Below are 15077 nucleotides of genomic sequence, written 5' to 3' on the forward strand. Positions count from 1 at the left end.
CCACACGTTTGTACACGGCATTAGACCTCTTTTACAGACTGGATCACTTTAAAAATGTTTTAGTCGAAGCTCCATTTTAATTGGTAGATTTGGCTACACTGTGCTCACAACAGCCATGCTCCATATGAGACTAAATTTATTAGCAGTGTGTTATTTTGTTGTTTGCGATCCAGTATTATGTATTTAGCTATGATGCCCTCCTTTATGGTTGTTTGCATAGGTTTAGCCTCTGGAGTGCTGAATTCCTAATTTATGGCATGCTTCATAGCCCACTGCCCTGCGGCCACAAGGAATGGAGAACAGTAGTTAAATAGATGGTAGCTGGGCAGGGACTGAGATGCTGAAATGCTGCTATCACAACTTTCCCTGTGCCAGCGCCGAGTGGCACTCCTGCCAGTATCAATAAATCCACACCAAAAAATCTTAATTACCCTCTACCTTGGGAGTTAATGAACCCAGCTACATGCCGAAAGTTTGCTCTAAGCTGTTTGCATAGGAATGAAAGTTTAATTGCAGAGAGATGTTTTAAGTGCAAAATAGTTAAATGCCTTAAGGAGCTCCTGTTCCCTCAATTGCTAAGCGGGAGGAGACCCGTCAGCCCCGTAGCTCCTTACGAAGAAAAAAAAAAAAAAACTTGTATTTTTGGAGTATTTACAACTGGGACCCAATTGTTTAACTTGGCACCGCAGTCAGGATGCTGCTTCATAAACGTATTAACAGCTGCCCTTATGTGAATTTGTTTGACCTTGGTGATAATCATTTATTGTATATATTATGCTATTAATGCCTTCTCCCTCCGTGGTTTTCTTATCTCCCGCTTTGATCGGCAATTGTTGTCTGAAGCCCATTTTGCTGAACAATGCAACCAAAGTCTTACGTCTTGTCTATGCTAGATGTGCACGCCGGGACTAAAGTTATAAAACTTTTACGGATCACGCTCTTAGACATGCAGTGAATATGATTTAGATGTTGATTAAAAAAAAAAAAAAAATTAAAAAAAAAAAAAATTCTAAAAACTGGAAGAGGGTGTGATCTTCTCCAAATGATGAGGAGACTTTTCCAAGGTTCCGACACATGGGTTACGTTTCTGGGTCTCTCTCTCTGTTTGGCTTATGTTCCCCCCAACGTTTCTTTCATCTACAGAGGAACACACGTTTCGCTGTGAAGACTGTGACGAACTTTTCCAGTCCAAGCTAGATTTGAGGCGGCACCAGAAGTATGCCTGCAACACGGTGAACCACATCTACGAGTCTCTGAGCGAGGAGATCAAGCAAGAGGGTTTCGATAATGAACAAGTACATGAGTGCAAAGACTGTGAGCGCCTCTTTCCTAACAAATACAGGTAAGATACTGTGGGCAAAGCAAGCAATGGTCACTGGGAGTCCTATGTGCCATTCTATGTATCTGTCTAGTGAGCTATGTACACTATATTACCAAAAGTCTTGGGACGCCTGCCTTTACACCAGTGGTGCTCAACTTCTGTCCTCAGGACCCACTAACAGGCCAGGTTTGCAAGATAACTGCAATACATCACAGGTGATATCATTTGCTGCTCAGGGATTGCAGTATTCTAGTCTGCATCTCCCCAAGTTAATACCCTGTTTCCCCGAAAATAAGACCTAGCGTGATTGTCGGTGATGGCTGCAATATAAGCCCTACCCCCCAAATAATCCCTACCCTGTTTCCCCGAAAATAAGGCCTACCCTGAAAATAAGACCTACAAGGACTTTAACTAGGGCTTATTTGGGGGGTAGGGCTTATATTGCAGCCATCAACGACAATCACGCTAGGTCTTATTTTCGGGGAAACAGGGTACCTAAAATCTGATCTGTTAGTGGGTCCGGAGGACAGGAGTTGAGAACCACTGCTTTATACGCACATGAACTTTAATGGCATCCCAGTCTTAGTCCGTAGGGTTCAATATTGGGTTGGCCCACCCTTTGCAGCTATAACAGCTTCAACTCTTCTGAGAAGGCTGTCCACAAGGTTTAGAAGTGTGTCTATGGGAATGTTCGACCATTCCTCCAGAAGCGCATTTGTGAGGTCAGGCACAGTAATGTTGGATGAGAAGGCCCGGCTCAAAGTCTCCACTTTAATTATTCCCATAGTGGGTTTTTTTTGGGTTGAGGTCAGGACTCTGTGCAGGCCAGTCAAGTTCCTCCACCCCTAACGCGCTCATCCATGTCTTTATGGACCTTGCATTATGTACTGGTGGGCAGTCATGTTGGAACAGGAAGGGGCCATCCCCAAACTGTTCCCATGAAGTTGGGAGGAGCATGAAATTGTCCAACATGTCCTGGTATGCTGACACCTTAAGAGTTCCCTTCACTGGAACTAAGGGGTCAAGCTCAAATCCTGAAAAACAACCCTTTCATTTGTAGTCATTGGGAAAAATGTCTTCCTTACAGATTACAAAAAGATCATTGGTGTCAGCAGTTACTTATCTGAGAGGCCGAAATTGTTCATAAAATCCCCTAGCAACCTCTGGAGGAACCTTAATGTTCCACAGAAACCTGGATGATAAAGGCTGTTCTAGATGGACAGAGAACACTAAACCTCCAGTCCTGGCCACTGGACACGATCATTTTGCCTTTCTATTACACTTTATACAGAGAACACCTGCACATTGGCTGAACAATAGTCATGGTCATAATGCAGTTATATAACAATCTTTACATTGAACAGTAGACCTTCAACATGACCAACCATGGGACATGATCATAGCACAGAAACACACAAATCCATAGCTCCACTCAAGAAGACTGGCCTCTTCTGCACATGGACAACCTGGATGGCGGCCATCACAGTCCATCTCCACTCTTTATGGAAAATAGCAAAATAATTAGCTGCACTCCAATTAGTTCTTCTTGCAGTATTTCCAATAATCAGTGAGGTGACTGCATACAGTGATGTCTCCAACCCAAAGCCAGCCCTACCAGACACACTCCACCACCACTGGCATGCTTCCCCTATCCTTGTGAGTAGGTCAGGGGTGGTGGAGTGTGTCTGGTAGGGCTGGTTTTGAGTTGGAGACACGTGGATTATTAAGAAATACTTCAAGAAGAGCTAATTGGAGTGTGGCTGATTTTTTCCTATTTTCAGCATAGTGTAGTACATTCTCAAGATGCACCCCCAAAAATGAACGTCCGCTGGGCTTCATTAAAATACAATTATATTACATTGCACACCTAGCAGTATAAAGTCCCAGACGTGATCAGACAGCTAGATGCTATTCCACCTGTAAAGAGATCAATCACCACTCTACATCCATCACTAGCAATGACCTGACCACTCGACTTGTGGACTTGGTCATAAAAAAACATTCCATTACACTCTATAAAGATATAGACCTTTACATCTCTAATATGACCTAGACATGGTTGTATTATACTTCTTTTACAGTCTTATGCAGGACATACATGGGTCAAATTCTGAACAAAGTTTCTTTCGAAAATCAGAAATTCTGTGCGTTTTGTGTTTCGATGGTGCCCACCATTGATTTTGAAATTTGACCAACCAAGCCTTCAATTTCAGCCTCATGTTGCTTTAGAAAATAATTTTCACGGCCGGGAATCTTCTTTTCTTTCTGGGAATCATTGATTAAAAAATCTTTTGTTTTTCCAAAAAATTTCCAAGATGCCCAATCACTCAAATTTGATGACCACACCATTTGCTGGGGCCCACTAATGGTGCAAAATTTGAGTGAAAAATTCTTTGAAAAGATTTCTGAGAGAAAATTATTTTCGGAATTCGAAGCATGAAGGGCTGGCCTTAGACCACCACACCATTGCCATAATGACCTGACCAATTGGCATGGTCATATTACAATTTTAATACATCCTGCAACAGGCATAACCTAGTTAACTGAAATCTGTAACTGCATTGCAATTCAATGGCTATTCCTAAAAAACATGGCTTTATATCAGGTATTTTGGAAATTAAAGCCACTGTGCTCGTATAACATTTTTCAGCTCTCTAAATAATTTTGAAGCAATTCACAGAGCTGATTTTTTTAATCTATATCTTTTTATTATCCATATATAACATCTATATCTATCATTATATATATGTAATATCTATTTTCTATATAATAATTATATTTTTTAACATTTTAGAACCATAATAATCACATTTTTTTTTTCTAGAAAATATATTTCACGCTCTGCAAGGTAGCAAACTACGCTTCAATCTAGCCATATCATTTTTCCACAAGACGTAAAGTTACAATCTTATATTGCTTTCTTAGCTATGTACGTAAAGAGGAATAATTTAGAGTACTTGGACTAGGCAGAGCTTTTATGTTGTGTTTGCCTTTTTTCAATTGTCTCCGCTGTCACAAATCCACTTGACCCTTCTTACCAACATTCTAGGTCAGATTATAGACTTTTCTTTCCTTCAGGATAATATTGGGTTCCTGTCTGTTGCAGGGAATTGAAAGAGGCCAGTAAAAAAAAAAAAAAAAAAATGGGTTTTAGTTGGAAAGAAAACTTTTGTGTTTATTGGACTGCAACCAGTATTGAGCTTTCGAGTTATTTGTTGTCTTATACAGTCATTACTCATGATTTATTTTCTTGGTTGCTTAAATGCTAGAACGCAGATGTAGATTTCAATAAGGCAAGGAGCGTAGCCGTCTATTGGAATGTGTCACTGTCTGTTAGTACACTCTACGGGAATTATTTTCCAGTTAAGACCCTGTTATGCCACCTGCTGGAGCTTTGTCTATGCCCCCCGTTCCATGGTAGGCGAACCCTTCCCATGAATGATCCCAACACCCATGTACACCCTCTTGCCTCCTCTTTTCAAAGTGCCAGCAGGTCAGCGTTCCTCTTCTTTGGGAGCTCAGAGGGTATCTGTGTTTTTCGATTACAAAGAGTCTTTCATATTACTGAGATCAAAGCAAACTAAAAAAATACAAATATTTTTAGGGCCTCCACTATCCTGGCTGTTACTATGGTGTAATGATAATCCCCTATATCAGAATCTCTGCTGCCCTTCTGGGAACCAGCTACCCTCTTCCCTGGCATCAGTGCTGGATCAAAGTTTTCCAGATTTACTCAAAAGTTTCCAAGTTCTAGAAGGTTGAAGAGCTTTATGATTTAGATGTATTTGAACCCAAGACCACAAAGTTTACACATTGCAGCTTAGTAGTCTTTGGATGTGGTGGCTGTTATAGTTTTTTGCTTTTTTTCCTGGCTTTTTTTTCTTTTATTTTAAGCTGGTGATCTTTCCAGTTGGCCTTAGGGCAGGGAGGGTGCTAGGACTGCAGAAAACTCTCCTCATCTCCATAAAATTGTTTGAAAGGCTAATAAAGACGTTTGAAATTTCAGTTCCGCAGTATCAAGTTAAACTCCCGAATGGACTCTTTTTGGCCTAATTAATTTCCCGGGCATTAAAATCTCAAGTAACTGCTTACTATCATATTCCTTGTGGCACAGAAGACTTTTTTTTTGCATAAGTGGATCTACCCAGAACCTCCTACTATTTCTTTATGTATAGCTAAATTATCCTAGGTTTTTCACATGGAATGGGTGGAGGCCTCCCTGCATAAGAAATTACGTGTTGGAAATGTCTTCAACATTTCATTCAAACCTTGCTCGTAGAAACTCAACAATCCATAATGCAAAGGCTGTTAATATACTCAATGGTATATACTCAGACTCCAAGCTAACGATCCCCCACTTGACATTCAAGGCCTCTCTTAAATTGAATTAACCTAAAAATTGAGGCCTCCCCCTCTTCCCTTTGCTTGCTACTTACTAGTCCAACTGCCATCTATTCAAATATTTCTTAATGTATCTTATCCTGGAGACCTTGCACTGGCTACCTGTCAGGTTTTGCATGAACTTTAAGATCCTCTGGCTCACCTATAAGGGTCTGCATGGCTTGGCACCCCATTATCTCTCTGAACTTTTATCAACTTACTCCCCCCCGTAACCTCTGCACCTCAAATTCTGGTTTTCCGTGTGTGTCCCCCTACTCACTGAGCTTTCTCCTGCTATCCTCCAAAACTCTGGAATTCACTTCCTAAGAACATCAGATAGTCATCTTTTCTAAACCCATTCAAATCAAATCTAAAAAAACGTTTTTCTTTAAATTTAATTGTCCCTTTTCCTTTATGTTATTCTTACTATTTCTTGTGTTTTCCTTGTAAAGCGCTTTGAGAAGCCACCTTTAAAGGCGCTATATAAAATAAAGTTTATTATTAATAATGTACACCACTAGACCCAGCACTGCTAGGCCTCTCTCAACCAACATACTATATATTGTTTTTCTTTACTTCATTTGTCGGCCAAATTTGGCGACCATTGTTTTTGCTAATTACATTCTCACAGTAAAATGTAATAAAAAAAAAAAAATAGCTAATTGGATTTCCAGCAGCATCAACAGGTCGTTATTTCACTTATTGAACAGAAATAAAAACACTTTCTATGGTATATTTAAAAGTCCAAATTTAGCAAATAAGGGAGGTCCATTGTTCGGTTTTACATGCACTTTGAAGCTGATTTACTAAACAATTCGAAAATTGTCCATTATCCAATCATGTCAAAAATAAACCCCTAATATTAGAAATAAACTTAAAAAATAAGAGTGCCAAAGCCCCAACCTATTTTGTCCTTCTGACTTTGTTACAGGGGGTGCCTCACAGTTTGCACGTGGTGACCACGGGAGTATCTGGCGGACGCTTGAATAATATTGCATCAGAGTTTTCACAGTTTTATGGACTTGTTGGGACTTTTTGGTGCACTATTTTCATTATATTGGTGATAAGTTTTGTATGTAACACAGCACTGCTTTAAAATCAGAGTAGCAGTAGGTTGGCACTCCTATTTTTAAGTTCATATGTAATATTTGGTATTGGATAAAGGCAGCTGCGGTGAACGTTTTTATTTTTTTACTTAATTTTTCATTTTATTTTTCTACTTAATTTTTCATTTTATTTTGCTACTTAATTTTTCATTTTATTATTTTTACTTTAATTTGTTTTGTTCAATTTTGATTTTGTGCTCACGCTCCTGAGCGCAGGGTGAACTCGTGATTAAAAATAAATAAATCCCTGTTTACATATGTCATCTGAAAACAACTGGATAGTTGAAGCGAATAATCACATAATTTCGGCCTCTTTAAGTTAATAGGCTGTTTCGAGAAGCACATTTTTGGGTGAAATGTGCCAGAATTGTTCTGATTGGTGACCGTTTACTTATTTTAAATTCTCAAAACCAGACAGAATTGTGTGCAGATCGTGAACTTTCATCAAAATAGGGTGTGTCAGTGTGGGCAGAGAGGAAATGCTCAATGCCTCCACTTAAAGAGATTATAAAGGCAGAAGGTTTTTTCTTTTCCTTAATTCATTGTACATTGTATGCATTAAGGTAAAAAAAAAACCTTCTGGGTGCAGCCCCCCCAACCCCCCCATCCTACACACTCTTATACTCACTTACCTGAGCGCTATCTTGATCAAGCTATGTGCATGAGAGCAGCGGCTCTCCCGGACCTCTCTCCCCACATTGGCTCACATAGCAGCGGGACAATCATAGCCAGTGAGCCAATGGGGAGAGAGCAGGGGGTGGAGCTGAGCTGCACTCCGTGTTGAATGGACAATGCCCATTCACAGGAGTGTGGCATGTGAGCGAGCCTGCTCGAGTGTCCCTATAGCAAGCAGTTTGCTATTGGGGGCACTCGGCGGGGGGGGGAGCCAGGACTTCCAGCGGGGGATCCAAAAAGAAGAAGATCGGGGCTTCTCTGTGCAGATCAGAGCAGGTAAGTATAACAATTTTGGGTTTTTTTTTGTCTTTTTTTAATTATAACCTTTAGAATCACTTTAAAAGATGTTTTCAGGTTGCTTCTAGTCCCACAAAATGTGAGCATGTGGCTAACCACTAATACCCTTTGTCAGTTTTCTTACTTGTGGCAAACCATGTCCATCTTTCAGCTTGGAACAGCATATGATAATTCATACAGAAGAGCGGGAGTACAAATGTGACCAGTGCCCTAAGGCCTTCAACTGGAAATCCAACCTGATTCGCCATCAGATGTCACACGACAGCGGCAAGCGGTTTGAGTGTGAGAACTGCGTAAAGGTACCGGTTGGTTGATTTCATTTTTTTTTTTTGTATTTTTATTTTGTCACTTGTCATGTCACTCAACGTGTGAGCTGAGGCTGACGCTTGGAATGATCTATGTCTCACGTATGTCCTTTGCAGAACGATTCCTGGTTCCCAAGCGATCTTCCTTCCAGATTACCCATATATTTGAACTGCAACAACAACACTGAAGCGGAACCTCACACACCTAAAGTAGACGTCAGTGTCACAGCATAGTTACATTTGTTGCACGACCACACACAGTCACAAGCGCAAAGTTTCTGGCGGCTTGTTCTCCCCGTCAGCCAGCAGATCTGAAGTGTTATTTTTGCCTTAGCAAAACCTCTCCTGGGAACCAGTAGAAAGGTGGGGGGGGAGCCATGCAGGACATTACACGCAAAAGTGTCTGAGAGGGTAACTGTCTGTGTTGTCCCACAGGAACCAGTTTCTTTCTTTAGCTTTTTAAATACACATTGGAAAATTTGTGTTATAGACGAGTTGGGTTAAGATTGTTACTAGAACTTACAATCATTTGCTTTCTCGATAATGTAGCTAAACAATGATAAATCTTGAAATGTCAGCGTAGAACAAAGGCAGCTTTGAGAACTCAGGTGCTCACCACCCGCTGGGGTACCTCGATAAGGTTGTAGTGTAAAAGAAATTGGCTCACCAAAAGGTTAAATTAGTAGAACGGCCAGATTTGAAAAAAGGTTTTTTGTTTTTTTTTGGAAGTCTACGCGTTTCATTTTCCAAATCTCCCTTCTTCAGGGCTAACTGGGGCAAAAGTAAGCTTTAGGCAAATCACAATTGTTCTTTTATTAATTCGGTTTTCCCAGCCATAGTTTGAAGAACCCTCATGTGTGAAGCATTAGATGCAGGGGTCTCCAAACTATGATCCTTTTCCCAGCCGTAGTATGAAGAACCATCATGTGTGAAGCATTAGATGCAGGGGTCTCCAAACTATGATCCTTTTCCCAGCCGTAGTTTGAAGAACCATCATATGTGAAGCATTAGATGCAGGGGTCTCCAAACTATGATCCTTTTCCCAGCCATAGTTTGAAGAACCATCATGTGTGAAGCATTAGAAGCAGGGGTCTCCAAACTATGGCCCTCCAGTTGCTCAATTCCCATCACGCCTAGTCATGCCTGTGAATGTCAGAGTTTTACAATGCCTCGTGGGACGTGTAGTTCCACAACAGCTGGAGGGCCGTAGTTTGGAGATCCCTGCATTAGAGCTTCCTTAAAGTATAACTGCTGTCCGTGTCCTCATTAGGGAGATTCACTCTCGCTATTTGCCCTCTATACCATTATCATTTAAAGTGAAAGTAAAAGAAAATCCCAAATTTTTTTGTTTGTCCCCAGAAAAGTGATAGATTGGAAATCTGCCAATGGGGGCTCTAGTTCTAAGGTGACCTGGGGGTCCCCAAGGAATTCCCTTAATTTGAAGGAATGTCCTCTCACTTCCTGTTTGACTATGGGACAAGAAGTGAAGGGAAATCTTCACAATAGGACACAGGTGGCAAAAAAGAAACTTACAGGGGTTATAGCTATTCCTTGCTCTATCCAAAATGAAAAAAAAAGAAAAGTTTTGCCTATAGTTCTACTTTAGGCTTTGCTGGTTAGATCGCATCACTGTGGTTCATGGCTTGTACTGTAATACACTTCCAAGCAATTAAAACCAGGGGTATAAATATAAGGATTTCTTTCTGGGTTTAGTGATAGACTAAGGATATAAAACCTCTCCAAAATATGTAAAAGATAAAATATTATTGTTTAGCCACGGCAAAAGAATAATCTCTTCTATATGGCACTATGGTACTAAGGATATGGAAATGTAGGATAACTGTTGTGTTTCATTGGCCATTGATGAATGGAGAAAGTTTGGCATTTAGGAGACAACCTTTTGGCTAGCTCCTGTTTTTTTAAAGGTGCAAGGTGTAAAGAGAAAGTTTTAGGGTTTTTTTTTTTTTTTTTAGTGTTGGGAGGGATTATCTCCCTTTTCTACCTTTTTCAGAGACACAAAAGTAAGTGGGAAAAGGTCTCTCCAAAGTGGGGGATAACCATCCTTGTGCCGCGTACACACGATCGGACTTTCCGCCAACAAAACCATGGATTTTTTTCCGAAGGATGTTGGCTCCAACTTGTCTTGTATACACACGGTCACACAAACGTTGGCCCAAAATTCCAAACGTCAAGAACGCGGTGACGTACAAGACGTACGACGAGCCGAGAAAAAGGAAGTTCAATAGCCAGTGCGGCTCCTTCTGCTTGATTCGGAGCGTGCGTGAACTTTTGTGGACTTGTGTACACGCAATCGGACTTTCCGACAACAAAGTTAAGTTGGATGAAAATTTGAGAACCTGTTCTCAAACAGTTGTGGGTGGAGATTCCAACAGCAAATGTTCGATGGAGCCTACACACGGTTTGACTTTCCAACATCAAGCTCACATCGAACATTTCCCGTGTTCCTGGCATTAGACAATTGTCACTGGAATAGTTTTCCATATTGGAAGACTTCCCCTTAAATCCCGTTCCTTTGACAACTTAAACATTTGGATTTCACATCACTCTTCATACTGGTAACAGTGGTCACCAGGATGAATCCAGGGTGAATCTTCCTGGTTGGTACCCAAAAACAAGCCTTCAAAGGCATGGAAAAGCCAAAACTTTTTGAGGTACAACTTTTCTTTTTTTATATAACAAATTATTATTGAATATTCCAATATATATGTAAAAATATGCAAAATATCACACATACATAAATAAAAAAGAAGGGGGGAGACAACTTCTAATAAAGAAACCCAAACCATTTTGAAAGGTTTTTTTTTTTTTATTATTTAAAAACTAGAGGTAGCCAAATAAGAATACCAACCAAATTCCAAATGTATTTATTATTATTGAGCGCAAGGTCTTGAATGGGCCTTAGGTGGTCATAGAAGCCAAAAAATCCACTCACCTCCAAAGGGTAGTATTTGGGGAGAGTTTTTGGTTGCTGGGGGGGCAACAAGAACAAGTTTTCCTTCAGACATTTTGGTTAAAAAAAAAAAAGTCTTGCATGCCTCTCCCTTTAGTTAGAAGGAAGGATTTCAACAACTAAAAAAAGAAATGTGACTCCCGGCTTCCAGAAACTTTAAGCGTTTGAACTTTAGGTGTGTGTGTTATATACTTTATGATATTCTGATCTGACAAACAAAAAAAAAAAAGTCACTAACTGTCTAAAGGTTTCCATTTCCTCAGTGTTAAAAGTCATTTGTAAAACCTCCTGTTCTATTAAATATTTTTTTGGCAGCCGTTTGATGTTACGTCAAAATGGGTTAAAATGCCACTTTACTGTGGTGGATTGGGTTGCCTAGTAAACCACTGTAAAGTTTCTTCTACCGGCCAAGATAAACTGGGGTAACAATTTTTTTTATTTAACTTGGTGCAAAGATACATTATTACTTGGGCGTCAATGGCACACGCAAAGCCAGTGTACTTACTTGTGGCTTGTTAAGGATGGGATAAGAAGTAGTTATATTTGCTTAAAAAAAAAAAGAGATGTGACATATTAGAAGATGTCAGGAATTGTAATTACGTTTAAATGAGTTTTCCAGGACAAATGAAAGATTGGCCAATTTTGTAGCAAAACAGAGGGAACCCCCTCCATACTCCTCATATGTTGCCTGTCCATGGTTTAGGATTTGGCTTGCAAGCTCCCTGGGATGGAAAACCTGGTACCCTATCACAATCATTTGCCGATGTGCTGTATGAGAACAATTTCTTCTCCAGAGCAAATTTAGGGTAACAGGAACAAAGATATATTAGGACTTTTGGCCATAACAACCAGTTGCCTATCCACCTTTCCTCTGTAATTGGAAAATATAATGAATTGTGGTCACTATGGGCAGCATTTAAGCAACAAGAGAACATGAGAGGAGTCCCCCCCCCCCGCAGTCATTCACCTATATCCCGGGACAGACTAGGTAGCTTTGGCCTGTAGGCAGCAGCACAGATAGAGGCATCATGAGGTTGTTTTACTAAAGGCAAATTGACTGCGCACTTCTGGTAGTCGCACCTCTGCAAGTGCAGTTTATCCAGAGCTTAGTAAACCTCTGCTGACTTCTATCATCCAATCATGTGCAAGCAAAAAATGCTATTTTTTTTTTCATTCACATGTGATTGGGTATTATTTGCACACTGAAGCTTCATCTCATTTTCTAATCTCTGGAGCAACTGCACTTGCAAAGTGCACAGTCTATTTGCCTTTAGTAAATCAACTCTTATGACTGGCCTTTTCTGAATGTGGACGCTGATTGCGTTCAACAGCGCCGGTCAGTAGCATCAACCAGTAAGACAAAGTATTTCCAAAGCTAAAGATTTTCTTCTTAGTCTTGGGTTTAATTGGGTAGGGTTAGATAATAATAGAACTTCTGTGAAGTTGTTATTGCTGTCTGTGTCCACACTGGGGAGTTTTAACATACACTATATGGTCAAAAGTATTGGGACGCCTGCCTTTACACCCACATGAACTTTATTGGCATCCCAGACTTAGTCCGTAGGGTTCAATATTGAGTTGGCCCACCCTTTGCAGCTATAACAGCTTCAACTCTTCTGGGAAGGCTGTCTGCAAGGTTTAAGAGTTTGTCTATGGGAATGTTTGACCATTCTTCCAGAAGTGCATTGGCCTGACTCGCAATCTCTGCTCTAATTCATCCCGAAGGTGTTCTATCAGGTTGAGGTCAGGTTCCTCCACCCCAAAAACGCTCATCCATGTCTTTATGGACCTTGCTTGCACTGGTCCAAATCATTTGGTGGAGGGGGGATTATGGTGTGGGGATGTTTTTCAGGGGTTGGGCTTGGCCCCCTTAGTTCCAGTGAAGGGAACACATCAGCATACCAAGACATTTTGGACAATTTCATGCTCCCAACTTTGTGGGAACAGTTCGGGGATAGCCCCTTCCTGTTCCAACGTGAATGCGCACCAGTGCACAAAGCAAGGTCCATAAAGACATGGATGAGTGAGTCAATCCTAAATCAGTTCCTGACCTCACAAAATGTGCTTCTGGAAGAATGGTCAAACATTCCCATAGACACACTCCTAAACCTTGTGGACAGCCTTCCCAGAAGAGTTGAAGCTGTTATAGCTGCAAAGGGAGGGCCAACTCAATATTGAACCCTACAGACTAAGACTGGGATGCCATTAAAGTTCATGTGCGTGTAAAGGCAGGCGTCCCAATACTTTTAACAGTATAGTGTATTTGTCCTGGTGATCAGTGGGAAATGAAAAACATTACAGTTGTCACCAGAACAGGAATGGAGGAATTTTCCAATAGAGACACCCTGACTAAGAGGGTATTTCACCCACTTCGGAACGATTTCCTCTGACTTCATGGCGTGTCTCCAGGAAATTGAAAGAGAAATCTCCCCAATGGGACAGCAACAAAAAAAAAAACGTTTAACCCTTCCCTACTCCATTCAAAAGAACAAAAATGGCTTTTGATTGACTTAAATATATAACGAAAGCCAAATATTTTTTTTTAATTATAGGATTTACATGGCTGAATCTCCTACTCCTTACTATATGCAAAATAAAATATAAATATGATTTTCGGTACTCTAACTAATACTATAGACGGCCAAGAGGCAAATTTGACTACCCACACAAAGTGTTTTTTATAGTAAAAAAAAGTAACAATAGTATACTTTTAATAGTAAAAGGACCTTTTATAGCATTTGACTGACATATAAAGTCTGTAGACCTCAAAATCTATCAATATATTCAATACCATTACTGTTACTGTAAGACAAGTAGCACTGTCATATCTTTGGTTACAAACAAAAGCACCAGGAGTGAATGTATGACATCATTTGTGACTATGGTGGCCTGGTGGTACCATTCCATGTTACTATATGTAGTCTTTTCTTTAATGTACCCATTAAAAATTGTTCAAATACTCTTGAAAACTCGGGCATTCTACCTGTAACTGTTATAAAGTGTGCCTTGAGCAACATTCACTGCTTGGTGAACAAAGCTTAGGGCAATTTTTTGAACCCTACAGATAATGTTCATCAAGTGTAATTTTGCAGACTGACAAATGGTAATGTGAATGTTGAAATCAATGTCACAAGGAGCATTGCCACACTCACCATCATCACCTAATAGATACATTCTTTACATTTATAAAAGATATGGGATCCACTGTAGATAATATGTTTTCCAAAACCCAACAAATGAGGGGTATTAGAAAGAGCAGGTTGATTTTCTAGACCAACAGTAACACCTCTAATGTTAATCGGCTCTCTGGGTTGCCGATCACAACCAGAAACCAGGAAATTGTAAAGCTGAACTTTACGCAAACAGATAAATACACAGATTAAATACATATAAAGTATGTGAACAGACTTACCTGTCTAAAGATCTCTGCTCAGTAAGTCTTGAAATTTACATGTATAGCCAGGAAGCTGATACATTAATTACCTGGTTCAGCCATGCAGTTTTCCTAGCTCTCCACCTCCAGGCTCCCCAATGGACCACCATAACCTCCATCCAACAAGTAGGACTTGATCCAGGGATATATAAATCCCAACCTGGAAGTAGTAATCAGATATTCCAGGCTGTTGGTTGAGCAAAATTACAAGTTCTTTAGCAGATAAAACGATCAACCCTAAATTTATCTCAACTGCGTATTTAGCTGTTTGCCCAGAGTTCTGCTTTGAGACCCTTAAAACCTAAATATCTAAGCATTCTAGATAAGATTCCACGCCTGCAACTTTAGTTTTGGTTAATCACAAATTTTAGCATATTCCTATATACACGGGCTACCCCTTGCCACTGCTTCATTTAGCAAGCAGTCAAGTCTTTTGCCACTAGTAATTATATTACTGGAATACAGAAAAGATGGGGTCACCAAGAGTTTTAACAGAACACCAGGGATTGACCCGATCTGTGTTTATTGAGAGGCCAGTGGTTTACTTTGTCTGATCTTTCCATTGCATATTCATTATGTTTAAAGACAC

At 40.2% G+C, this 15077-nt stretch overlaps 1 protein-coding gene across 5 annotated transcripts in view; it reads left to right on the forward strand.

The window, feature by feature from the left end:
* Positions 1 to 1143: 1143 nt before the first annotated feature.
* The window catches only part of PRDM16 (PR/SET domain 16), a gene marked incomplete at its 5' end in the record, with an annotated part of 79117 nt that continues 65183 nt past the window's right edge, over positions 1144 to 15077 (forward strand). For 3 of the 5 annotated variants that reach the window (XM_073603586.1, XM_073603587.1, XM_073603590.1), the window contains 3 exon segments: positions 1144 to 1342; positions 7931 to 8078; positions 8202 to 8300. In XM_073603586.1, coding sequence (XP_073459687.1) covers positions 1144 to 1342; positions 7931 to 8078; positions 8202 to 8300 — 446 coding nt within the window. 5 annotated transcript variants of the gene reach the window in all.

The sequence above is a fragment of the Aquarana catesbeiana genome, linkage group LG10 (genome assembly GCF_042186555.1).
Source record: "Aquarana catesbeiana isolate 2022-GZ linkage group LG10, ASM4218655v1, whole genome shotgun sequence".
NCBI classification, from domain to species: domain Eukaryota; kingdom Metazoa; phylum Chordata; class Amphibia; order Anura; family Ranidae; genus Aquarana; species Aquarana catesbeiana.